This window comes from Polypterus senegalus, chromosome 17, assembly GCF_016835505.1.
Source record: "Polypterus senegalus isolate Bchr_013 chromosome 17, ASM1683550v1, whole genome shotgun sequence".
In the NCBI taxonomy this organism is placed as follows: Eukaryota; Metazoa; Chordata; class Cladistia; order Polypteriformes; family Polypteridae; genus Polypterus; species Polypterus senegalus.
This window is the reverse complement of record NC_053170.1, coordinates 14671548-14699543: the sequence shown is the minus strand read 5'-3', so window position 1 is coordinate 14699543 and position 27996 is coordinate 14671548. Positions and strand designations below refer to the sequence as shown.

Below are 27996 nucleotides of genomic sequence, written 5' to 3'. Positions count from 1 at the left end.
GCTAGTTGATTGGCCATCATCATCGTCAATCGGCAACGTCATAGAGTCGCGTAAACTCCGGCGACACCGAAAAGGGCTGGCTTAATGATACTTTTATAAATCGTCAAAATCTGGTCTGATCGTCATGCAGGTATGATCTGTGTGTCTTATTTCAACCTTTGAGGACTGAATGAATGAAAAGGAAAATGCGGCTTTTCAGAAAACTTTGAAGCACAATATAAAACGCGATATTTTTAAAGTCTTGTATGAAACAAATACAAACGAAGTCTGACAGTGTTTATTCTTTTTGTAAGTCCTACTAATTGTCATTCGCGTGTCTTTTCACAAGCATGTGTGGCAAGTTAAAATGCTAGACGTCAGCAATGCTGCCCTGTGTTGAGATGAGTTGTTTAATGCAAATGTCCACGCACACGCACTAGAGTGCCATGAACGTTGTCACTTTTTTCTATTGACAATAAAGTTTTCCTTCCAGATATCCTACACGTTTGTTAAGTTAAATGTTGGCTGTCTGTTGTCCCCTGGGTGAATCAGTATGCGGGGTGACACTTCGGAGTCGGGCGCCCTGTTCAGGGTTGGTTCCTGCCTTGCGTCTTGTGTTCCCGGCAAATATGGGTTAGAGAATACGTAACGGTGCGTTACTTTGTTATTAGTGAGACGGGGACAATCCAGCAAACCAGCTGACCAGCAGAGGTTGGTCTAAGCAAGGGGGTGTCAAGTTCAGATTAAATAGCTAGTGGTTTTTGTTATTTAGTTGCCAATTACTGCTGTCTAAATGAACCCACTTCATCTGCCATTGTTTGAATTAACTCGCTTTTTAAGATTCAGACAGCATATAAGAATGTCCGGGGTTAGCACAGTGATGGGTCAGGCATTCCTGATAAGCTTGTTCAGGCACTGTAAGTCATTTAAGTTCAGGTTGCTTCTTCAGGAGACCACAGCGTTGAACAAACCGGCTAATATGGACTGACAGAACATTTCCAGCAATGTGCTGCACTTCCAGTTCTGTCTTCTTTACCTTGAACATTTGTAGTACTAGGGTGTTGTACCGTGTTAGCCATTATGAATGTAGTGAGAAATCAAGCAAAATGACACCTTTAATTGGCTAACTAAAAAGATTACAATATGCAAGGGGCCTGAGTTGCCTCGAAAGCTTACGTATTGTAATCTTTTTATCCATCCATACATCCATCCATTTTCTAACCCGCTGAATCCGAATACAGGGTCACGGGGGTCTGCTGGAGCCAATCCCAGCCAACACAGGGCACAAGGCAGGAACCAATCCTAGGCAGGAACCAATCCTGGGCAGGGTGCCAACCCACCGCAGGACACACACACAAACACACCCACACACCAAGCACACACTAGGGCCAATGTAGAATCGCCAATCCACCTAACCTGCATGTCTTTGGATTGTGGGAGGAAACCCACGCAGACACGGGGAGAACATGCAAACTCCACGCAGGGAGGACCCGGGAAGCGAACTGCGAGGCAGCAGCGCTACCACTGCGCCACCGTGCCGCGCTGTAATCTTTTTAGTTAGCCAATAAAAGGTGTCATTTTGCATGACTTCTCACTTGAACATCTAGCATTTTTGAGATAAGGAAAACCGAACATAAGATCAAGGTTAATCTAAAAAAATTCTGGAGATGAATTGTAGTGTTAACTCACAGAAACCCTAAATGTATTGTCTTATGAAAATCTTACTTGCCTGTCTGTTTAGAACAGTTGACTATAATTAAAAATACCACCATAAACACAAAAGTATACATAGCATCAAGCCTGGATTAAGATCCTCACAGGCACCCAAGTGGCTTAGCTCTTTATCAGAGAGCTGAATATATGTTCAGCAATGCAGTTTAATAGCGCATAAGGTATTTCCCACTCCTGTGTTCGATGCGGTGACTCAGATTATTTCATCTTGCTTGGAAAGTGTGGATTGGTGAAAAAGCCTCTGGTAGACACAAGGCTCTGGTCATACACCCAGATCTACCCCTGCATATAGCATACTAAATATACATATATAGTGGCAGGTGGACAGATAGACAGTGGCAAGAGAGCCAGCAAGAATATTTAGGGTACCAGTCGGGCTACTCCATTTAATCGTAGGCACATTTAGTGCGTCTGTGTGCACAAGCACTATCAAATTCATGGTCAGTTCAGCCAGCTTCAGGAAAATATACAACACAGTATATTAAAGTGTGCTCCATCTTTTTTGCCGGTTGGTTCCTGAATGAGCCCCCAACCTCTGGGGGAGGCTTGTTTTTACAATACCATACCATACCATACCATATTTATTTGTTGAGCGCTTAAAAACACAGCATTACAACTGACCAAAGCGCTGTACAGTTACAACAAGCAGGACTAAAAGCAAAATATTAAAAACAAACATTAAGAGAGAATTAAAACAGAGATACTAAAAACAGGTCAGGGGACCAAATAAAATATAGAAAATAGCAAAAGGCAAGTGGAAAATAAAACAGATTAAGAATTAAAAGCCAATGTGAAGAAGTGCATGCGTTTTTAGGCGAGATTTGAATGTGGCGGCTCGCCTAACCACTAAGGGCAGGGAGTTCCATAGCCTGGGTGCACAGACGGAGAAAGCCCTTTCACCACGAGCTTTAAAACGTGCCTTGGGAACGGTTAGGAGCAGCTGATCTGCGGATCTAAGAACACGAGGGGGATTGTGACAATGGAGCAAGACACTCAAATAGGCGGGGGCTAGACCGTTTAATGCCTTATAGGTTAGGAGGAGAATCTTAAAATCGATTCTGAATCTAACCGGCAGCCAGTGTAGGGTTTTTAAAATCGGTGAAATGTGTTGGATTCTGCTACTTCCAGTTAGAAGCCTTGCAGCCGCATTTTGAGCCAGTTGGAGTCTAGAAAGAGTGGCTTTACTGATACCAAAAAGGCAGGAATTTGAGTAGTCAAGCCGGGACGTAATGAATGCATGGATTACTGATTCCAGGAGGTGGTTAGACAGAATAGGCTTGAGTTTGGCGATTCGCCTTAGATGGAAAAAGCAGACCAGAAGGGGCGGAGCCATCTCAGGGTTGATGGCAGGAGTTCGGCATTATCCTGGGGCTGCCTGTCAAAACTATGAAGGGAAAGGAGAGTGTCAGCGACAGCCCACCCCCTCTCTGTGAGGGTGCTACAACTTACCTCGACAGACCGAGGAAGATGACTCCAAGGTTCACACGTGTGAATATATATATATATATATATGTGTGTGTATGTGAGGCCTGTGTGTGTGTATGGAGCAGTCTGTTCTACTTTGCTAATGCTCAACCACAGCCACTAGATGGCGTATGCATGCACTCTTACATTTTTTCGACACTTCATGCACCTTGCTATGAAACACCTGTGTACTGCAAATGCTGTCCGCCAATAACAACGTCGTACTAATAACACAAATGAAGAGGCACAACGTCAAAACGAAGTAAACGCCACGGCTCGACAATGTGCACACGAAACGCCTCAGCAACGGAGTGCAAAGCTTGATGTTTTCACTAAAAACATTGTCTATCTGGAGGTATTTTCTCGAGACAGCCAAGATATGGTATCGCCAGTGTATTCTTACGAATGCCAGTGGGGCAGCAAGCACAGGTGGGTCCGCGTCCACTGCATTGGGTAATTCTTAAGAGTTAACTGCCAGCTCTCCAAGTTCACAAATATAGTAAAACTGGTAAGGAGTCTTTGGGTTGTTTTTTGTCTCAAAGACCACATGCAGCTAGTGTGTATGTGTGTGTATATATATATATATATATATATATATATATATATATATATATATATACACATATATATATATATATACATATATACATATATATATATATATACATATATATATACATATATAAAAACTCATATACTTTATATCACTGCTGTATGTCAAAGTGTCTCTGAATAAATTCAGTTTTTTATTTTCCACAATATTGTAATTTAGTTCCATAAGATATGCTGTGGTTCAACTATAATATTGATGATGGCTCAGGCACTGAAAAAGTGAGAAATCAGGAAAGCAACCCAACCCAGCCCACTTACATTACCTATAGCTATTGAACAAGTAGATGGAGACTGAGATGACTGAGTGAGTGACTGATGTGCTCATTTGTGTTAGCCATCTCTTTATGGCAAACACTTGGCCAAAAAAATGAAAGGGCAGTATAAAAATGAATAGTTGATTTGATTAATGCCAGTTTGACTTTTAATATTGAAATGAAAAAACTGTTACTTGTTTCAGGACTATCAGAACCTTCCCATTGACATCCAGACCAGTAAACTCTTAGGTAAGAAACAACTTTTATTTGGCACTAACACTTTCGCAGTTCAGTGACACGTAAAGATTAACTGAAAGAACGTTGACTTCTTCCCATAATATGTGCAGGCACAAGGAATTTTAATTACAAGTACAATGCTGACCAACGCAACGTGATTTAGAAAATGATTTAAGGGTGTATATTGACCCAATATCTCAGTATATGTATATAAAAATGCTAACCAAGTGATTTTATGTTTAAAGACTGTTATGCTAGTGAGACTTTATCTGTAGCTTTGTGAGCAGCTCTTGTCCCAAAATATAAGCAAAAGCATAAAAAGTCTGGTGGTCTTACTGAGGCAGGTTGATGGAAACCACTAATCATGTTGACACTCAAAGAGTTACAGAAATTAGAAACGCGCTAATGGATCAAGTAGTTGAAGTGGAAGTCTTTTAAAAATATTGATGGGGTTTTGCTATTGGTCAGCTAATGAGGATTAATGCAATTGTGAAATGACTTACATGGGATCCGCTTGATTTAATCTGTGCAGACTGGTTGGTGGACAGGCGTCACTGCATTTTGAAATGGCAGACGTCATTGGTGACTATCCGGGAGAAGATCAATGCTGCCATTCAGGACATGCCAGAGAATGAGGAAATTAAACAACTGCTGTCTGGATCGTGTAAGTGTGGCATTTAAACTTCCCATAGTGCATATTGTGTGTACAAAAATAATAAAAACAAAAGATTTTTTTAGAAAAGGAAAGTGATGGCTTTATTGCTTCTGTATGATTTGTAATCACCAAAATCTGTGCAAAATGCAAACACAGGATAAACTTTCCAGCTCTCTGAAGCTCCTTTCAATCTCAGTTATACAGTAGTTCAGATATGTCAAAGAGTCAAGTGTGCATTTTCATATTAAAAGGATGAAGATATAAAAACTTCTTGCATAAACCAGAAGAATCCATGCAAGACATACATGACAAATAAAGACACACTGGTGTTAAAACAACATCTTGCTGACTGCTGTCAGTACTGGTTTAAGTGGATCTTAGCTGAGTACGCTATCAATGTCTGGCTGTAAGCAGAAGTTAAACAGTCCTACGGTCTAATTTGGAGGGGAATGTCACCATAGCTATACCTTAACTGCTTTTCACATCACTTGTAACTTAATCAGAAGTTAACATCTGGGTTAAAAATAAAGTTACATGCATATATTAAAACGTGTGTGGCCTGTGCTACATGTTAGCCTCTTTGCACTTCTGTTACTCGCGTATGGGGATGCAGATGTGCAATTTAAGCAGATTTTTATTTTCATGGGAATTGTCACATATACATCAACGCAACGTACAAATAAAATGACTTTTTCGAATGTTTGGCTCTGAGATTTGTTGATTGTCTTTTCAAAAGCTTTTCTAACCGGAAACTGTTAACGTTTTCATATGAATGGCATATCAAGATCTCCTTTGTTGTCTAATGTTATCCCCTGAAGATTTACTACATTACCTTTCTTGGACACATCCTTCTTTTCTACAGTAATTCATGCACAGGAAGACCGGACGTTGTTAACGGTTGTAGATATTCTATGTGATATTGTAACTTATTGTTCACCACCAACTGTTTCAGCATATTTAACCAATTTGCCATGAAACCGTTTGAAATTTTTGGCGTTAATTTGTTTGACCTCCTCGTTTCTCGATGCTAGATTTGCCCGTGTACTCATTTCTTTTGCTGATAACCCTTGGTGATACAATTCTTCAGTAAGATTTGGACATAGTACGTCTTCTTTAATTGGGAACTTAAAGCGAGGAAAACGTTAAAATGTATAAGAGCTGAGGGAGCAGGAAGTGTGTCTGACAAAAGCATTCACACGAGTGAGGGGTGAGAAGGTCGTGGTCCTGTTTGAAAATGTTTGAGAGGAGGGTGTGACCTGAAAAAATCTCTCTTCCAAAAAGTCTTGTCGCGTCTAAGGATATTTTTATATAATATATATTATATTCATATTGTATATATTATATTCATGTATATACTGTCGCAGTAGAGGCTCTGATCCTCCTCTTGAACTCTCAGGTACCACTCAAAACACCAAGTAAAAGTCCAAGACACTTTTATTTTCTTATAATGCAGTGCACTAAGCACCCTCCACTCCACACTACTCATAAATAACAATACTCCAATAATACACTCAATCCTCCTCACCCAGACACTTAGCCACCCTTCCTCCCAGCTCAGCTCGCCGTCTGGGAGCTCCCACAATCCTTTATACTCCCTGACCTGGAGGTGTTCCTGCCCAACAGTCCACAAGTCCTTATTCCTTCTGGGTCAGGATAAATAGTCCTTATCTTTACCCCGGAGGCACGTCGTTTCTTCCTGTCACGGGATTATGACGCACTTCCGGGTAATAGGGCATATATGAGTCCACGGGCCTCCCGACAGCGACTCCCAGTGGTCCCCAAGGTATCCAGCAGGGCTGTGCATAAAAACTACATAGTCCATGAGGCCCTGCTGGAATTCGGAGCCCGTCCATGCTGTCGGGAGAGCTCCTCCTGGCTGCCTGGGGGTGAGGGCCGGAATATGAAGCCGGCCATCCACCACAATACATTGAGAGAGAGGCATAAAAAAGTTTGCATTTCTAACCTTTAAGCCCAATTTAATGATGGTCGTTCTTGAGGATGTTTTTCACTTCTGATCTGAGGATGGAAGCAGAGAGTGTGTGAATGTCTGTGTCACTTTGCGATTGTTTCCCTGCTAAGCTTTCAAATCAACACCAGCAAACACCTGCCATGCTCACAAGTTTGACCATGTATATATATTTATGTAGTGTCTTTCTGTTGTGAATACCATGGCGAAGCTCTCAGAGCTTTGTTAAAGTTGTACATATTTATGTTTTACATTTGGAGTGTATGACACAGTGAGTGAAAAGGAAAAACTGAGTGAGCAACCTTGAGGATTTAAAGTCCCTTTGCCTTAACCTGTACGCCACATTGCCTGCCTGTGCACACTGGTAGTTAGCGTGAAAGGCTAAACAAAGTTTAAAAGGAAGGGACTGACCCAAATTACTACTCAAATCTTTTAATCTGTAAATTAAATTAAAGAATCCCCTAAAGTTAATTACATGCCAGCTTATAATATGAATGTTCAAATGGTATTTTTTTTTCCATTTACGCATTTGCATATCTGCAGCTAGAATGTGGTATGTCGATTAGAAGTTGGCAGATTTAATATGCTCTTCATCTTCTTAGTTAATTGTAATGTGTTGCTGGTAGCTGCAGAGAATCCTGCCAGTACTCTAGCAGTTGAACACGGGTACTACAGAATAAAGAAAATATTCGCTATAGAGCAGTGTTTCTTCATGGAGTCACAACCCAGTTTTTCACATGGTTGTGACCCACAGGGTTCCTCTTCTATGAATTTAGCACTCACATCTGAGTTGGGGAAGTGGGGTAATCCCCCTGAGTGAATCGAGTGCAGTTGTCAAAGTGTGAGGGTGCGGATGATTGGTCCCACACAATCACCAGAGAGTTAGATGAATCAGACGCAATCGCTTTTCCTCTTTGGTGAATCAAGCACGAGCATCAGAGCAGGGCATTGGGGATGTTATCCAAGATTGGACACAATCCACCTCCAATGTTGCCACTGTGAATTAAGTGCAATCATCGGATCGGTGGTTGGGGTTTCATCTAGCGTCTGCTGCGATCTACCTCTGATGCTGGAGCTGTGAATCGAGTGCGATCATCGAGGAGGTGAGCAGGGGGGCAGGCTTTCGGCCATGCCGCCACACTGCACGGGTTAGGAAACTTTGCTATAGAGAAAGCTAATAATTAGAATATGCATACATAAACAATCTGCAAACAAAAGTCTCAGTACCTCACACACCTGACCAGTATCTCACAGAACAGCCACTTTCATGTGATATATGCACTTAGACGCCATGTGTGCGCAATGATAAAATGGTCAAGGCATCATGCAGGTTAAGTTAATAGTGTGCCTTGTACCAGTTCACCACCCTTCCACTGACAAGCGCTGGGGCTCTAGTTAGTGAAGAGTAGAGACACCTTAAGGAGATCTCCTGCAATGTCAATACTTTCAGTATCACAGAATCAGTATTAGCCATCACTTTTCTGCTATACACCATCACACTCTTGAGCATTACTGAATTAATACTGAAATAAAGGTTGCATGAGGCTCTGGTTTATACTTTTTCTCTAGAAGTCTCTGTTCCCATTTCACAAATCCATTTAAGGCTTGTCAAAGGACACTCTTAATCAAGTGTCTAGTCCTGCCCATCCCACTGTCAATCAAGCCAGTAACCCCACCCCACATGTGAAGTACTAGCAGGCAGCTTTCTTTTTATCCGCCTTGTGAAGTGTTGTCTGAAGGAATACTCTCTTAAAAACTGGTCAATTAAGCGATTTATAGCACCGTGATGTGTTTTTAAAATGTGCCTTTTGAGAATCCCAGAGTTGTAATTTTCTTGCTTTTGGTGGCTTTAAAGGGTTAACAGGAGACTGAAATATTAATCAGAAGTCTGTGTATTTCTCACACCTTGGTTGTAGTAACTCATTTTGGCCAAGGTTTTTGTAGGTGTGATGATTACATCCTAATGAAAAACTAAAAATACCAGAATACTTCAGGGGGCAGTTTAGCTTGAGCTTGCTGCACGACTTAATTACTAAAAAGCTCTCAGCCTCCCACATGGCAGTCCTCAAGGGAACTGAACGAAACTGCATAAATGGGCTCTGCTGTATTTCATCTTAGAGTCACAATAAGATGACCTGTGGGTGGAAGCTGACATCAAATCCTAATGCTTTGCTTTATTATTTGTCATTATTATCTCCTCTTTGGGGACAAAAGGGAATGCAAGAGGGTTTATCTTATATTACTTTTTGCTCTTTTATCCCACTGCTGTGAGAGTTGATGTCAGCTTTGCCCCAGTAGACTTTGCTACGTATGTGAATTGAAAGGATGCTCTGAGACTTTTGATTGGACAATGTTTGGAAACATAAATGCCAAAGAAGTCTTGTGTGACCCAAGAAACAATTTGAACGCCATGGCTCTGCCATTGTCAGCTACTGTAGTTTATGTTGTACAAAAGCTCTCAACCCAGGATCAGGTGTCATTGGGGATTTTAAGTGAAAGCAGAAGGTTTTGCAGGATTTAGAATCGATTACATTTTACATTTTGTAAAAGAGATTTCTAGCCAGCTCATTTAAAACAGCAGTCGTCATCCATGTGAAAAAAATGCCTAAAAAACAACTTCACATGCAGTTTCACTATGTGAATGTGAACATATTAATTTCAAACATGTGAATGAAATTCTGGCCCCATTATGAGCCACAAATATTTATTGTGGGGACCTAAGGAATATACTGTATGCACATGCAGAAAAAACCTGCTCTGTGTCTTCATTTTGTAATGTCATCTGATAGAGCTGGAATTTTTGTATTCCATCAGTGATTGGCTTCTGCCACTTGTTTGAGTATCTGTTTGGGGATTAAAGCAAAAATGTGAGAATTGCTCTCTTATATGTGGTAATAACAGGTTCACATGACGCCTGTAGTCAATCTTCACCCTAAATTGATGGCTTCCTTTTAGAAAAATGTTGTAGTGACCTTGTTTTGAGTATGCAGAACTTGTTTTCTATCACTGAAATGGTAGCATTCATAGTTGTGCTGTGACACTTGGGCACATTCTTACTTACAACTTATTTCATCAGTATTAGACAGTACGTTGCAGTTACTATGGTACGTGACTTTAAACCTCCTTGTATGACCCTGAGCAGGAGATTTAATTTGCCTGGGCTCTCTAACTATAACAAGCACCTGTGGACACTTGTAATAACATGTCCTGATCAGGTAAGTAATCTTAGACACAGATAAAGCCAAATACCCAGTAGTAATAACATTAAACAATGTCATTTTGTCTTGTCATACCCACACTTTTCTGTAGAACTACAGTTACAGTGGTCTTTGTCTAGTGTCTCTTAGCCCTGTGTTTTTTATTATACTATATATTATTCCACTGAACAGTGTCATCTCCAGACAGAGGAGTAGCTTCAGTGACAGACTTTTGTCACCGTCCTGCTCCACTGACAGACTGAGGAGACCCCACACTATGCGACTCTTCAATTCCACCCGGGGGAGTAAATGCGAACATTAATTTTATTTTAATTCTTTTCATTTTTATTACTATTTAATTTAATATTGTTTCTTTGTATCAGTATACTGCTGCTGGATTATGTGAATTTCCCCTTGGGATTAATAAAGTATCTATCTATCTATCTATCTATCTATCTATCTATCTATCTATCTATCTATCTATCTATCTATCTATCTATCTTATTTTTCACCCCATAGAGATGTTTCTGTTTTTTCCTAAGCACACCGTTTCAACATGTTTAACTTTTTCTCTTTTAGTATTATTCTATACAGTAATCCCTCCTCGATCGCGGGGGTTGCGTTCCAGACCCCCCCGCGATAGGTGAAAATCCGCGAAGTAGAAACCATATGTTTGTATAGTTATTGTTATATATTTTAAGCCCTTATAAACTCTCCCACACTGTTAACATTATTAGAGCCCTCTATACATGAAATAACACCCTTTAGCCAAACGTTTAAACTGTGCTTCATTACAAGACAGAGATGACAGTTCTTTCTCACAATTAAAAGAAAGCAAATATATCTTATCTTTAAAGGAGCGCTGTCAGGAGCAGAAAATGTCAGAGAGAGAGAGAAAAGCAAACAATCAAAAAATCAAGACATGCTTTTAAGTATACAGAAGCACCGCGATAAAGCGGCATTTTGTAGAGGAGCGTCCGTGTCCTCTGTGCAAACAGCCCCTCTGCTCACACCCCCTCCGTCAGGCAGAGAGAGTGAGAAAGATAGAGAGAACCAAACAAGCACAGCGCGGGAAGCATATCTTATAGCATTGAGGAGTTTTAGTTAATATGTAATACATGCTCTGATTGGGTAGCTTTTAAGCCAACCGCCAATAGCATCCCTTGTATGAAATCAACTGGGCAATCAAACTGAGGAAGCATGTAACCTAAATTAAAAGACCCATTGTCCAGAAAGCGCAACCAGCAAAAATCCATGATATATATTTAGATATACTTACATTTAAAATCCGCGATAGAGTGAAACCGCGAAAGTCAAAGCGCGATATAGCGAGGGATTACTGTATAACAGTTTTTGTAGTTTTAAAATTGTGAATGCAGCAGCATTAATAACAAATTGTTAATTTATAGCACATTTTCATACATGAAAGTAGCTCAAAGTGCTTTACAACAACAATGGGTAAACTGTGTTGCAACACAAAGTAAAAACTAAGAAACATTTATAGCTAAAAAAAGTTACTTTTAATAGTAGAGAACAAAGGCTTCAAAAACAAAAAAGCCAGACTAGGCTTGTTTACTTGTTGTCTTCCATAAGCCTCACCCCAGGCAGCCATACCCCAAACTTAACTGGCAGACTTCAAGGCCTGCCCAGACCCAAATAGGAAACTGGTTAAAAAAAAAATACTTTATATTTTCTGCAATGAAGAAAAATCTCCCCCAAGGGTGAGGATAAACAGAAAACCCTCTGGCTACAGGGGAAAAGGTGTAAAAAGAATCTTCATAAATAAAGTTTTTATTTACATAAACAAAAGAAGAACTAAAAGGGTTTGCCCGAAAAGGTACTCCAAAGCTAATAAGTCCAAATTGTAATCAAATAATAAATATCCCCAAAGCAGAAGCAAAAATTCATAAACCTAAAAAATAATCCAAATAATATACATAATAGCCTGCACTCTAGAATTTCAGTGATTATGTGTCGGGGCCAACACTTACACCAGAATATAAAGGCAGCAGCGGTGACGCACCCACAAAACACAAGGAATATAGGAAAGCAACCCAATAATATTTAAACATAATATTAGCAAAAATTGCATAAAACATGAAAAATAATTCAAAAGTAACAGAAAAAGAATATATAATTATCCACCGAATAAACCCTGGCTAAAACATAACAATAATGCAGTTTGTAATTGCCAATGTTAATTAACCACAGTGTTCAGTCCATATACTAATATTAACCCGAAATATCAATAGGAAAATGTAAGCAAGCAACTTAATGTTGAGCACAGAACTGTGAGCATTTTTTGCAGACTGTCTCTGTGCTAATGCACTGCTATTTCCTTTCTGACATGTTGGAGAAGTTTGACATTTGTATGGCTTTTTTTCTTTAAAGTCACTTTAGTAAATGGCTTTGGAGTGGATGTATAATGTTGTGGACCTATGAATGCACATATTTTTACTATTTGTTATACTGCAAGTCATAGGAAATACTTAATTGCACAACTTTATTAGACTATACAATTAATAGGCAGATACATGTCAGAAAAAAGATGGACATGTGAATTATTATCTTATCAGTTACTTGTACTAATATTTCTCCATTGTATGTGGTATTTGTAATATATCATCAAACTGTATGGCCTGCTGCCGAAGTCGCTTGCAACCCATTAGTGTATTTTGATCTATTTCTGTGTGTGTTTTTATGTGACTGGGGGGCTTTGCTTCTTTTTATTGCTGTTTTCAGTAATCTGATGCCTCAGTTACAGGGAAGAATACTGTTCTTCTAGTTCTTTTTATTCTGAATAATATTCAAGGAAGTTCACCTTTCATCACAAGGTGTACAAGGGAAAGGTGCAGCAACATTCTTTGGTGGAACACACTTTATCAGCTGCTTTTATCACGGTGTGTCAGGTTTCTATTCTTGCTTGTCTGATTTAAATACAGTACTAAAACCTGAAATAATACTAAAGTTAATTCTCACGTGTTTGCTTATTTCTCAGATATCCACTATTTTCATTGTTTACGAATCATTGACATCCTTAAAGGAACAGAAGCCTCCTCTAAAAATATATTTGGAAGATATTCTTCTCAGAGAATGAAGGTAAAATAAACTCATGAGAGCAACACAGCAGACATCCCCATGTTCACTCAGTCACTGCAGGTTTTTCTTCTAGCCCAATTTGTTAGTTAGAAGACAGTTAATGCTGCTGAAGCAAATTACCAATTTTTATGCTTTTCATTCAAGCACTTCTCAAGGTTCCCAACTCTTACTTGCTTCTTTTAGTCTTATACTGTTTTCATGTCCTGTCATCTTATAACCCATTTAATCCAGACGAGGGCCCTGGTTATGGGGTGGTGTGGAACTGGGGTTGGACTGGAGCCTATCCCAGCTAGAATATGACGCAAGGTAGGAAGAAACCCTGGACAGGGCGACAGTCCATCTCGGGGCACAAACACACACACACACACACGCACACACTCACACACTAGGACCAACTTAGTGTCGCCAGTTCACCTAACCTGCATGTCTTTAGACAGTAGGAGGACACCAGGGCACCCAGGAAGACCCATGCAAACACGGAGAGAACATGCAAACTCCACGCTGGGAGGACCCGGTACGTAAACCCTGGTCTCTTTACTGGGAGGCAGCAGCACTACTACTGCACCACCGTGCCCCATTATACCATTGTGTTCCCTGTTTTTAATTGCTTGTTTTCTTAAACAGCTGCAAGTTAATAATAACATGCAAATGATAAAGGAACCAGCAACTCGCCATTTACCTGTGTTCTCTTTATACCTGTGTGTTCATCATGACATATCTGTTTCAATAAAATATTTGAAAGGAAATGCAATAGAAAAAAGTGAAGGTTGCTTCAGCTCATAAAACATTTGCATGACATTCTTAGGAAAGAAAATCAACAAAATAGGAATAACCTGACATGGCAGAATGAGAGTAATAAAAGTAAATAATTAGCTCTGTTATTGGCAAGGACTGGCTTCTAATCAACAAATTAGGCTGGAAGAAAAACCTACAGCACCTGAGAAACCCTGAAGCAGTAGATTTCATGATTGCGTATTCACAGCTCCTGATGTCACTCTGTTACAATTTCAGCCTAAATGGGAGCACCTTGGGCTGCTTTCCGTCATACAGTTCAACATTCATTACCTGAGTGATTTTCATGATGCATGACACTATTAATTTACTTGCATTTTTCTTCTTTTTTTTAGGATTGGCAGGAAATTGTTTCTCTTTATGAAAAAGACAACACATATCTAGGTAAGATTAAAACTCTGGTGTGGACTGAGGATATTGCAAAGTGGTTGCCTGTCCTTATTAGAAAACCTGTAACTTTGTGTCTTCAGCGGAGGTGTCAAGCTTGCTGGTACGCAATGTGACCTACGAGGTGCCTTCATTAAAGAAGCAAATCAGTAAATGCCAGCAGGCTCAGCAGGAGTTTAGCCGGAAAGAGTTGGAGTGCCAGAGTGGGGCAGCAGATATGAGAGACAAGTTCTACAGCTCCTGCAAGCAGTATGGCATCACGGTGAGAAAAACCTGTTGAGCAAATAAAATAGCTCAGCCTTTATGAATGGTTTCAGCGTTCTTTATTTACTTTTCAGTTTCAGTTAAATGTAAGGGTATTACCTTGTAATATCTAATGTGGTTTTATGCAGGGTGACAACATAAAATGGGAGCTGCTAGCACTGGTGAAGGATTTGCCTTTAATTCTATCAGACATAGTCAAAGAAACACAGGGGCTTTCTGAGATCATTGAACTGTACGCTGCCTTTACCAGCTTTGTGTGTGAATGGTAGGCACATCTGTTTGGTCTCATTATTTACAAATGGTGTAATTATCATCTTGTGTTTTAACCATTGTAGTGTCTTTTTCTTTACTTGTTCAAGGTCTGAGGAACCAGTGTTACCTATGCTGAGATACAGTCAGCTTAAAGGAAACACAACCGTTTATGAGTGGAGAACGGGGAGCCCACCCAGTGTTATTGACAGACCACTGATTGAGGGGACACCTACAAACACTGTTGCTGAGGATACTGTAAGCATTCAAAGGGCGGTCAAATATACAAGGGTTGAGTCTTTTGTGTTTTTGAAAGGGATAATCATATTTTTAGAGTCTCAGATTGAATTGGTGTTGATTTTGGAAATAGCCAGAAATTAGTACACGTGCCTGCATACTGATATATGTCAGGTACAACTTTCTGCCGTTTATGAATTATGTTTGTTTATTGTGTCAGAATAATTTTAATATGGATGCCAAAAACCCCCAAATCATCGATCATGTTATCATTGAATTTCTAACAGTAGCAAACAATATGCCTTTAGATGTTCATTCTTGCCTACTCAACACAAACCAGGATCAGTGTTGTGCGGTGCAGTCAAGACATGGACTCTAGAATGCCATCATAGAAGGATATCTCTCAAAGATGACCCAACATTGACGACCTTTTAGTGCATCATAATGAATAATTAAACAGTGGCATTCCATTAGATAGTAGGCTATATAGAGAGTAGTTTTCTGTCAGTGGAATCCACTCCTCATAAATGATTAAGCATTAGAAAGGTCTGTACATATGGTTTGCCTGTACATTGTCTCCAGTGTCTTTCATGCCTTGAGCATGGGAAAGGTACAAAATGTTTTATTAATATTATTATTATTGCTATTATTATATCCATAGAAGAATCTCATGGAATACAGAATAGACAGTATTTTAATTTTAATACATAACTATGACCCAGACTGCAATGGACTAGCAACCTGGCCTGTTTGTTTTTCTTTTTTTTTTCTCACTTAGATTGACTGGGGAGACTTGGGCAGTGCTGGTGATGCAGTTACTGTTGGGACAGATTATGGGATTTCTTTGGAGGAAGATGGGATTGACTGGGGAAACACTGCGGTATGTTTGCTGCATGGTGACTTTTTACTGTATCGGGAGGTGACTTTGTATTACTTGTGCATTTAATCCACACAGAAAAACAGTATATCATTTTAACTTGTGATTACTTTCCTCTTTTGCACAGGAGGAAAGCATAGGAGGCATAACTTTGGGAGATGAGAAAGATAGCACTGTGGAGATCGAGGTACTGGACGTGGGCATAAACTGTAAGCTGTTTTCTTTATTTAAATTTACTCTGTTTTGGTGGATTTTGCTTTTATAAAATTATTTTAAGAATTGCTGTAGTTTTACAGTCTTTTAGGTGTTTAGGTTTTTGAAGGAAACTCATGATGAGCCAATGTTAGTGTTGTCACCTAACACAACAAATCGTAGGACAAAAGATCAAGTCTGGGCCTGGTTGCCTTCTAGTTGATTTGCTTTCTCTCTAAGTGTTTGTTTGGACTTATTTTGGATGATCGAGTTATCACCTGGTTCAAGGACATAATGTTACTCCAGCTGCCCCTTATTTAATTCTATTGTGGTGATCCAGTACTGTTCTTTTAAATATAGTGTTATGCTGGGATGGGAATAAAGTTGGTTTTGTAGATGTATTGGTAGCTGATTTAGTAGTGAATGTCTTTTGACTTTCAAAGTAAATAATCTGTTTTATGCTCATTAGGACACAGCTTGTACAATTCAGAGATGCTGAACAGTATAATTTACTTTTTTCGTCATCATATTCTTATTGGAAGAAAAAAAAAAAAACAAAGCCGGTATAAGCTAACATAATTCATTTTGAACTGTACACAACAATAGACTCCCTGATGTCCCCACCTTCACAGTCCCCTATCCTGTGAGTGCTAAGAATTTCATTGAAAAGTGCATAGAAATTCAGAGCTTGCAGTGCCACATTAAATGGGGAGATTTTATTTGAAATTAACAAAACAGACAGGCCTTAAAGGAATTCTCCCTTTTACTTCTGTGTGGTATACCTGATCGACTACAGGTTGCCATTTATTAGTATTACAGTAAACCCTCGTTTATTGTGGTTAATCCGTTCCAGACTGTACCGCGATAAATGAATAAAGTAGGATTCTTTATTTATAAATCGAATATTTTCACAGTTAGAGCATAGAAAACCTGTTTACGACCTTATAAATACATTTTTTTAACATTATTAGAACCCTCTAGACATGAAATAACACCCTTTAGTCAAAAGTTTAAACTGTGCTTCATGACAAGACAGAGATGACCGTTCCGTCTCACAATTAAAAGAATGCAAACATATCTTCCTCTTCAAAGGAGTGCGCGTCAACAGCAGAGAATGTCAGAGAGTGAGGGACAGAGAGCGAAAAGCAAACAATCAAAAATCAATAGGGCTGTCTGTTCGGGCTTTTAAGTATGCGAAGCACCGCCGGACAAAGCAGCTGCAAGGAAGGGAGCAATGTGAAGGTAGCCTATCAGCATTTTTTAGAGGAACGTCTGTATCAAACAGCCGCTCTGCTCACACCCCCTCCGTCAAGAGCAGAGAATGTCAGAGAGAGTGAGAGAGAGACAGAGAAAAGCAAACAATCAAAAATCAATACGTGCTGTTCGGGCTTTCAAGTATGTGAAGCTCCGCGCGGGAAGCATATCATATATCATTGAGAAGTTTTATTTAATACATAATACGTACTCTGATTGGGTAGCTTCTCAGCCATCTGCCAATAGCGTCCCTTGTATGAAATCAACTGGGCAAACCAACTGAGGAAGCGTGTACCATAAATTAAAAGACCCACTGTACACAGAAATCCGCGAACCAGCGAAAAATCCGTGATATATATTTAGATATGCTTACATTTAAAATCCGTGATGGAGTGAAGCTGCGAAAGTCGAAGCGTGATATAGCGAAGGATCACTGTTAATACCTGAGTGGCCATTCATTTTCATGGCTGAAAGTTGCGGAAGAGTTAAGCTATAAAAAGATGGTTTCCAGTGCTCAAACCCAAGGACGTTAGTCATTGTCCAGTGGGAGGCCACAGCCAGCTTTGCAGCATTAGTGCAAAAGAGACCCACTAAAGAAATTAAAGATAAAGGAGTAGAAAGATGTGAGGGGAAAAGCACTTAAGAAAGAGAAATGTCAACAAAGAACTAATCAGGGAAACAGAAGACCCCGCTCCAAAACTTGTGGAGAAATGGGTCAGAAACATTTAGTAAACAGAATTTATGACAGGGATTGGGATAAGGCCCATAGTAAAACAGTTATGGGAAGTAAAATACATTCAGTGCACAACCTGAAACTGTATGTTGAAGATTATGATTTTTGAAGAATTTTATCATTTTAAAAACAGTACTCCAGGATATGTTAACATGAGATGGATGGTCAACGTGAGATTGAATGGTGGCTACTGGTTTCTTATGGGGAGAAATGGAATAGGAAAATCCAGAAAAAGGATATAGACAAAGAGGGGGTGATAGAGACTCCGCGTGTCCTTAGGATTGACCTCAGTTAGAGATAAAAGAAAAAGGAGGAGCACGGAATAGGGAACGAGGAACTCAGTGACTGAAACCTACAGAGTCCTTTGTCATTAAATGCTCTGAGAGAGTTAATGCCCTTAAGATTCCCAAGTCGGAAAGGGAAATAGAGGGCTTTAATATGTGTGTCCTCTCATCACAAGTAATATGGCAGACGCTAAGCTAAGTGAATTTAGTCTATCCTTTCAAACACTAAACAAGTTTGAGTTGGTATTCTGTGGAAAGTCAAAATTTACTATGACTGTGGTTCTTTTAAATGCAGAAAGAGGTCATCATCAAGCAGAATTTGCAAGGAGGTCCATCACAAGCTTAGTGTGACTGCTGATTGTCAAATAATGTCTGAGGCCATTGCTGTCCTCCAAGTCTGAATTTGTTCCCTGGTGGTTTACGTATATAAACTCACAAGCCTTAATGCTTAAAATTCCATGATCATTGTTGAGAGTTTGCAACCGTTTTCGTGATTCCCAGCACTGATTCATCCTTTCCAAGAAGACTTGGTCAGTGGCCCAATTTTATATATGACTAGTGTCCCCCGCGGCTCTGCCCACATAGCAGTGGAATACGACAAACTTTAAAAATCAATAAACAAACAGGTATCACTAGCTAAGTGGAGACAAGGTACACTCCAAAATGTTGTGAAAGGTAGGCCGACTCGAACAGAGGCTTGCGCGTGAGTGAGGAGGGCCCCGCCTTGCTCCCCACTCCTTACATCACACTTTCACCTCCCCTTGGCCCGCAGCCGCTCTCTCAGGTTAGCGCGAATAAATCTCTGCCACAACTGAAATATGATATTTAGCGTGATGAGAGAAGTCGCAAAATCACCCAGAATGTTCAAGCAAATTATAGAAAAAAACCTGATCTAAATCCATTAAGTAGTTCTCACGTGAAAAGCAGACAGACAGACGTTGGATTTTTATATATATATATATATATATATATATATATATATATATATATATATATATATATATATATAGAGAGAGAGAGAGAGATCTGCGTGTTTCACAACAGACCCAAATTCATCTGGTTATTGTGAATCATATAACTGTGCAGTCTTATACAAGGTTACTGTAACAAAAGAGTCAAGGATTATAGTCCAGAAGTAACGTCAATCAGATGACAATTCTTCATAAATCAGCCCAAATGTATACCTCTAAAATTCAGATACGTGTAGCCTTATTCTCTTTGTTATAGGCACTGACATTGATATGTCCTAGGACATCCTTACTGACATTTTTTAGTTTACTACATCAGTATGGATGAACTTAGGTGGTCCTTTTTTAATAGAGCAGTATATTCAGCAGTGTACCCGTGTTTGCACCATGACCTGGGTTTGAATCACACCTAGATATTGTCTGTATAGAGTTTGATTGCTCTTCACAGATCTGTGGGTGTTTCCTTCTCTTGGTATTAGGTTTATCTGTATCTTTAAATTGCCTAGTGTGACTGTGTGTGCCCTGTGATGGATAGCCACACTATCCAGGTTTGGTTCATGCTTTGCAACCAGCATTACCTGGATAGAGTATGTCTTCAAAAGCAGGTTTGAGAATATTAGGATAATTTTAATATATTCAGCATTTTGTATATCACCCCATTTGCATTTAGCTTTTCTTGTTAGTGTGCATGCTGTCCTCCTTGCCATGCACAGGCATCCCATCCCAGTTTGGTTCCCAAATTGCACTTCATTTTTGTTGAAATTAATTCCAGGTACCTGTAATCCTGGAATGCATTGAAATGATTGAGCAGAAAGATGAATAACTGGAGTAACATTCTTATGTTGACGAACTGTTTGCAAATACCTTCCTTATAAAAGGATACACTTAGATTTTATCGTTTATTGTAAGAGCAAATATATTTATATCTTCCTTCATCACAGTGTTGTTTGTCATGGGCTACTGCCACACTGATTTATGTCCCAAACTAATCATATAGTGAAGTCTTGTTACTGAAGTAATTCTCTACAATTGACCACTAGATGGTGCCTTTTTCAAAAGATCTTTTTATAAAGACCATCTATGCATTCCTGTTATTTTTGTATGTATTTATTTATTTGTTTGTTTGTTGTGGTTTATTATTAGATTTATCGTTGTAAAACTTGCACTAAATCGTTCAGTTTGATATTTTGGTTTCCTTAGCAAGTAACTGATTTGGGGCTCTGAAGCAGCACACACTTTTTCCACAAGGTGGTAGTAAAACATACCTTTTTTGTTTATTTTTCCTCTGGTGTTCCTTGTAGAAATACCATATTGTGCTCTTTCTCAGCCTTTAAGTTTTTGGGTTTAAATGTGCGTATTCACATTTGGCAAAATTTAGTAACTATGCCAGACTGCTTGATTTTATATTGAGAAGCAAGCAAATGAGCTATTGAATACTGACAGCGTTTAAGTTTATTAAGTAGTTATTCATGTAGCTTTAAAGAAGCCCTTATTTTGTGTGGTGCTGTTCAAAGTGAACAAAATGTAAGCCATTTTAGCTTTAAGGACAGTTTCAATAAAACTGTATATAGATAGTAGACATAAATGAGGGGTGGGAATAGAGCCCTCAACATTAACTACTAAGTGATTCAGGCTGCAACTGCCATTTTTCAGACTATTGCTGACTGGTACTCCATCATCAATATGCAGCTTATCAAAAACACACTCTTTGTTTAAAAGCAATAATCTCTGGTAGCCCTAAAGTTTCATCTCTTTGTTTTTTTGTAGTTCTTCAACTTCTAGGATTTTAAGTTTGTAGCGAGAACAAATTTTGTAGAAGATGTGATACAACTAAACAGTAATAGTAATTTAAATCATTGCATTACTCTGCAGTTTATACAGTTAAAAAAAAAACACTTTTTGTATGCAGTTTCATATTTGTAAAATGGCCAGAAAGCACTTCAAAGATGCGTACTCGTTTTGAACTTTAGACAATTTCCTTTTTTTTTAATAAATGAAAAACTGACATACTGTCATACAGTCAGTGTTGATTTATTTCTCATTTTCAGCTCCTGAAGGGTTAGCCTGTGGAGAGGATGCCCTCACTCTTCTGGAATACTCACAAACCAGGAACCAGTTTATTGATGAACTCATGGAGGTAAAGTACATCTACTGCCACGCTGTACAGAGAAACCGGCCAAAAAAGCAATGTACGCTGGTTCACAGATTTAACAAAAAGCACATGAGGAATACTTTTCCTTATGTATAGTACATGGATGACAAATGTGAATCTCACATTTGTATTCTCAAGCAACATATACCATAAAACTATGCAACATGTGGAAGTGACAGCAGTGAATATATACATAGTAATAAACACACAGCAGAAACTCCAATTTAGACAACCTGTGTAAAGAATTCAGATTTTAATTTTGATGCAGATGTGTGTGTGTTAACCATATTACAGCATTTATTTTTGTACTATATTTCTGTGTGCAAGCACCTTTGCCATTTACTTCACCTCCGTGTTGCTTGGCAAACTTTAGATATTTTGGTCTCCAGTTTGTACACATGGCCAAGCATATGTTACTTGGTCTACAGTAGCCTTGAGAGCAAAGTATAAGTTCATGAAACAGAAAAGCAAGGAAAACTAATTCCCAGTGAAGACCAATTGTTAACTCAAAAAACTGTGTATAATAGGTATTTTCTGATTATATATATATATATATTATTCAATCACATAAGCATATACAGTAAACATTTGTACATCAAGCATTTAAGCATACACATTACATATATATGTAGACCCCTGTAATCATACTAGTCATTTATTTATTTTTATTTTGCGCTTACAGCCGTTAGAGGTGTGCACCTGGCTGATATTACAGCCTGCATGCTGCTATGGCTAGTTTTGAAAGATTTGGGATTACCTTATGTCAGTTTTTATTAAATGTTGTATATTTTTCCCTGTTTTTGCAGCAGACTACTGTCATCTAGTACTTTGAATAGCGAGAAAAGCTCTTTATAAATGTAAAGAATTATTATTATTATTATTTAAGCCCTGTCTTTATTCCAAAGTATATCGCTGTTTGTGTTTGTGGACATTTGTTACCAATGTGTTTACTACACTGGGAGCACTTTATTTATAAAAGCCACAAACATTTGCTGTGATTTCATTGTCACATTTAAGCTGCTTATTAAATCTTAGTGTAACAGTATTATATGAAGCAATGTCAAACTTGGTTACTGCCTGATGTCTTTGTTCTGGCTATAATTTTGGTAATTAAGTCTTTTATTTGGTGACCTCAGCTGTCACACTAACCTTTTAAATTTATTTGCTTTCTCTAGCGTGACATCAAAGTGCACTGAAGCCGAACAGGGCTTTGAATAAAATAAAAATGTTAAAAGACTAAAGCCCCTCTGCCCCCCTTCACTCATTCTGTCATTCTACTCCTCTTCCCTTTGACTTGGCAGCTGGAGACATTCTTATCACAGCGGCTTACTGAGATGAGTGAGGAAGGGGATGTGGTGTCCATGAGTCAGTTCCAGCTGGCTCCTTCTGTTATCCAGAGCCAGACTCGAGACAAAGTGTTAGCCATGCTGGTGCAAGTTAGGAGCATGATTGAAAGGCTTACCACTAAGAAGATGCAGCACCTGTTTATGATCCTAGCCTCCCCCCGGTAAGTGAAAGTAACATAAAAAACATGTCAGAGAGAACGCTGTAAAATAAGACAAGCTAATCTGGGTTGTCTTTTGCAAAAAACACAATAGGCTCAGGTGTAGGGGAATACAGTCTTTGTAACAAGAAGGTGTGGCTTTTAAGAATCTTTTCACATTATACAAGCACCTTCATACTTTAAGTAAGAAGGTTTACACATAATCATCACTCTTATTTAGCTGGAAGCTTGCTGATACAAGCATTTCATTCATTTGTTTCTCAGAAGTTGATAGGGAATTTGTTACAACAGGATGGGGTCACATCACCTTCCACGTCCAAGAGATGCCTCTTGTTTTCTGTAGTAAATACATTTCCATTTAGGTTTCATTAAATGTCCTTCAGTGCCTTATGTATTGCAGAGTTTTAGGTTATTGATAGGATTCGCTTTTCTAATGCCTTAATTTATTTCAAAAATAGTAGCTTTCTGTGCTCCTATCCATTCTGACAAAAAACTTCTACATCAGACTTGTACTGACTTTTGCGCTGTGCACAAATTCTGTCAGTTAATTTTTAATTTCTGTAAAGCATTTCACAAACTACGCTATCACAGACACTATGCAAAGAAAACAAGACATCCTATAACATCAAAGTGTGATACAAAAATAAAAACAAATCAGAAGGTGCCATAGAGTGATTCACAGTTTTAACTCGGCTGCCTCGCTGCCCTCAAAGGTTCAATCGCCTAGTCAGTCAGGATCTCTGTAGGGACTGCGCAATGTCCCTGTGTTCATGTGGCTTTTAAATGGTTACTCAGGTTTTGCCTAACAGTCTAAAACCGTACAGAATGATTGGCAACCTTGAACTGGCCCATTGTAAGTGTGTGGATATGTATGTGTGTGAATGTGCCTTATGTTCAGCTTGTTTGTCTTTCTGCAGTTGGGTCTTACCTTATACCTGATACTACTTGGATAAACTTCTGAGCCCCCATAACACGGTAGTTTAATAATATCAATAAATAAAATATATATCTTTTCTGTAATTCGGTGAACAAAACTGCAGACAGCACTCTAAAGCAAGGGTTTCCAGACACACTCCCTGGGGATACTTAGTAATTGCTGGTTCAGTCAGTCAGATTCTTACAATGAAGGCAGTTCTGACCTTTGACTGAGCTCTGTGTTTTGAGTTTTCCATCTTTGTTTTTTGCCTTACACCTGATACTACCAACAGGGTTATTGAATTAAGCGGTTTCAGAAGATGAGTGGATATATTTTGGTTTAAGGGGAAATGTGTACTGCTTAAAGTTTTCAGTCAGTGCATCTGTGCTTTGTCTGCTGATACTTGCAATATATCCTGATCGTGTAAGCTGACCGGGAGCAAAAGCTTCATATACAGCAATAGTTATATTTCTGAAACATTTGGCCCAAACACTTAACTAACGTCCATTTTGATTCAGTAGACATAAATTTGAATTCACATTCAGAGAGAGAGAGAGAGGTTGGAGCACGTGCTGATAGCGCATCGCCGCACCCACCACACGACAGACCACTTGATTTGGGACCCGAGTGTAGCAGGTGACACCTTGGCACCGCCCTGAAACAGTGTGAGGCTGTTTGTTTTTTTTGTTTTTTTACAGTGGAGAGACGGAAAGAAATGAATTGCTGTCACGGTTTAACTTTTTGGAGGCCTCTTGTCTCTTTTTAGTATTGTCCTTGTTAAGGATATATCTCTTTTCTGGGTATTTTTGTTTTAAAGTGACAAATAGGCACAAATACAAGAATTCTGCAAACAAAAATAAATCATTCAGTCTATCAAGCTTGTTTGCTTAGCTAATAACTAATAACTAAGCTTTGGCAACATTTCTACCAGGTTATTTTTAAATGTTGTCAAGGTCTTTTCTTCACCTTTATGACTCTGTAGTTTGTTTTAGATTCCCACAATGTTTTATGTGAAGAAATGCTTGAACATACCTCTAGTTAATTCCCACCGTTGTGTTTGAGAATGTGGTACATTATTTATAAGAACTTAGTAAATACATTTGAACATGGCAGTGTTTATCTCTAGCATAGGTGGTTCACCTAAAAAAAAATCAGAAAACCTTTTGTGAATGTTTTCAGTATTTTTAGATTTACTGTAGGTGCCACCACAAAATTAAAAACACTAGTACTGTGTAGGGTGGCACAGTGCTGCCTGAACTTGTTTGATAAGGGTTCATGTGCCAGGTCCTCCCTGCATCGACTCTGCATGTTCTTCACATGTCCACTTGAGTTTCCTCCGAGTGTTCTGGTTTCTTCCCAGAGTCCAAAGACTTGCCTGTTAAGTTGATTGGTTGAAGTTGAATTGGCCATTGTGTGTGTGTGTGTGTGTGTGTGTGTGTGTGTGTGTGTGTGTGTGTGTGTGTGTGTGTGTGTGTGTGTGTGTGTGTGTGTGTGGTGTCTGGTGCCCTGTCCAAGGATTGTCACTGCATTGTGCCCTATGCTTGCTGGGTCAGGCTCCAGCTTCCCCACATTTCTGCACAGGATGCAGTGGTTTTAGAACATAGATGGATAGGTTCATAGTAATCTATAGGAAAGGTGAGAAAACCCTGAAAGTCTGTACATCTAATATAAGCAATATGATTTGTTGTCATTCAGTTATATATTAAACATTGAAATCCTTTTAATGTGTTTAATTGAGCTTGTTATGAAACAAAGAAATGCCAAACCTTTTAAAAACCTGGATGAGAAAGTGCTTCAAGAAGTATATCAAACCTGACAGGATTAACTCGATAACTGAAGATAAGGGTGACTGACATTCACAATGTGTGTAATTAAGTGAAAGAGTGTGTTTGGTGTTTTTGAAGTCAACCCTATTTTTTCACAGATGTGCAAGTGTTTATTTGCCCTGGAAACTTAAAGCAATATTTAAAAATTAAAAAAAGCTCGGTGGAGAAGTCTCTGTTTTCTTCCTCCTTGTCATACTTGGTCATATCAATAATATATAAAAGAAGGATACTTTTCTAAATATTTACAAAAATTAATATTTTACCAGAACAAAGTAAAGCAAGATAATTGAAGCTGCAGCGACCCACACCTATGACTGTGTAGGGAGACAGGGAATGAAGTAATGGCTGAAATTCTGTAAATGTGAGGGAGTCAACCAAAAATAAATAGTTTTACAATAATGATACGACTATTCCAGTGTTTCAAATTATTTTTGAAGCAACTGCATAAAAGTCTAAACCACACATGTGCTGGCTGTCCTCTTCTATCAGGTATGTGGACCGGGTGACAGATATTCTGCAACAGAAAATGAAACAAGCTGATATTTTGGTTCTCAAGCAACAGAGAATGGTAGAGAAAGGACAAGAGGCTCTCGCTGAGCAAGCAAAACTGGAGCCTCAGCTGGATCAGCTGATCAAGAGGACCAGGGAGCTGCAGAAACAGGTAAGACGGGCCTTTGGGAGTGGGCTTCACATGCCACATATATAAACAGGATCTGTTTGTAATAGTCTTACTTTTATAAACAGTAAGAGCTTAACATAAATCTAAAAATAAGAGGCAAAAAGAAGAAACCCTTCTGTTTTAAGGAGAAGTAATTTTGCTAAATGTCACTGTAACTGTAATGTTATTAATTCAGCTGAAAACTGCCACATCTCTGGCCCTGTTGTTCATTTCAGCTTTATTGACATTTTCAGCAGTATGCAGCATTAAGAGTAAAATGAATTAATAATAAGTGCATTCTCAAATTAGTTAATCAATTTCCTAATTCATTTATAATTTTGGAAAATAATTTTAATAATTAATTTTTTAAATGACTGAATTCATGTATTAATTGATTTATTCATTTACAATTAATTTGTAAGTTACATTGGACCATTACAATGCTACCCACTGCAAGGCTCAATTCACATTTCTCTTTCTGGAACACAAATGAAAACACCATGGCTGCTGTGTCTCCTTTTATGCCTTACAGATTGAAGCTGACATATCTCGTCGCTACAACAACCGGCCAGTCAATCTGATGGGAGTCGCAATGTAGAAGTTCCTCTTCCACTATATGTGCATTTTGACTTTCACTTAAACCCCACCACAACTGTGGAGAATGTGATGACAGGACTCAGTCATGGCCCGCAGCTGGAAGGTCTTTGAGTAACAAGTTTTGTGCCCAATGAACTCCATCTGTAGCCTTGGGAGTTTGCACTCCTTTCTCTTTACAGGAGGTTGTTATCATGCACCTTGACCTTGAGTCTATCTTGTGCAAATAATAATTGTAACACACTTTGATTAGATGGATGGAACAATGCTGTTTTCTTTTTAAGATCTGAACTTCGACTTTTTGACCTGTGACACTGTCACATGTCGTTGTCCTTATGTTGCTTTATAGGTATCTACTTTTACTCAGAGACTTTATCTTGGTTTTGGCAACGTCTGTACTTAAAGTTGACTTAATGGGCTGTCATCTCATTTCAAAACTGCCATTTCACATGCATATCTCATTAAAGGTTGTTTGTGGGGTTTTGTGATTATTTTTCCGTTCCCAGCTTATAATTGAGGCTAAATTACTTTGGTAGGCCATCAATAATAAATTAATAAATAACTAAGTATGTTAGACTTTAAAAGAATATGTTTGGGGAACATTGTAATGTAAAAAATAAAACTGATGATATATTTTTTTTCCAAATCATGCCCTTGTTTGTCCCAAAGACATATCTATTTTGTGTTTGAGTTCCGCACTTTTGGCTTAGCGTCATACTGTATTGTTTGAGGATATTTTTAAATAAAATCAAAATGCCACATCATTTTTTAAAATGGGTTCTTGTTTTCAGGCTATTGCAATCTGTCATTAGCAATTGCTACACAGGAGGAGAGGGAGTGTACAAGCGTGTAAATTAACGACAATATGCAAGGCTGTTGTAATAGTCATTTCCCAATTCATAATAGCTAAGCCTT

The 27996-nt window shown here is 38.7% G+C and overlaps 1 protein-coding gene across 1 annotated transcript; it reads left to right on the top strand.

The window, feature by feature from the left end:
* Positions 1-10: 10 nt before the first annotated feature.
* cdk5rap3 (CDK5 regulatory subunit associated protein 3) lies at positions 11-27845 on the top strand. The gene is made up of 14 exons (XM_039739569.1): positions 11-130; positions 4244-4289; positions 4810-4941; positions 13094-13194; positions 14322-14370; positions 14457-14635; positions 14766-14902; positions 14997-15144; positions 15902-16003; positions 16128-16209; positions 21480-21568; positions 22885-23090; positions 26319-26490; positions 27020-27845. The coding sequence occupies exons 1-14, from the start codon at positions 125-127 to the stop codon at positions 27083-27085; spliced, it is 1515 nt and encodes a 504-aa protein (XP_039595503.1). The 5' UTR covers positions 11-124; the 3' UTR covers positions 27086-27845.
* Positions 27846-27996: the final 151 nt, after the last annotated feature.

Bases quoted from the DNA above. Each gene is read 5' to 3' on its own strand.
- cdk5rap3 (XM_039739569.1), top strand. The intron at 14,371-14,456 runs GTAAGATTAAAA...TTGTGTCTTCAG, and splicing joins AAAAGACAACACATATCTAG to CGGAGGTGTCAAGCTTGCTG. The intron at 26,491-27,019 runs GTAAGACGGGCC...TATGCCTTACAG, and splicing joins CCAGGGAGCTGCAGAAACAG to ATTGAAGCTGACATATCTCG.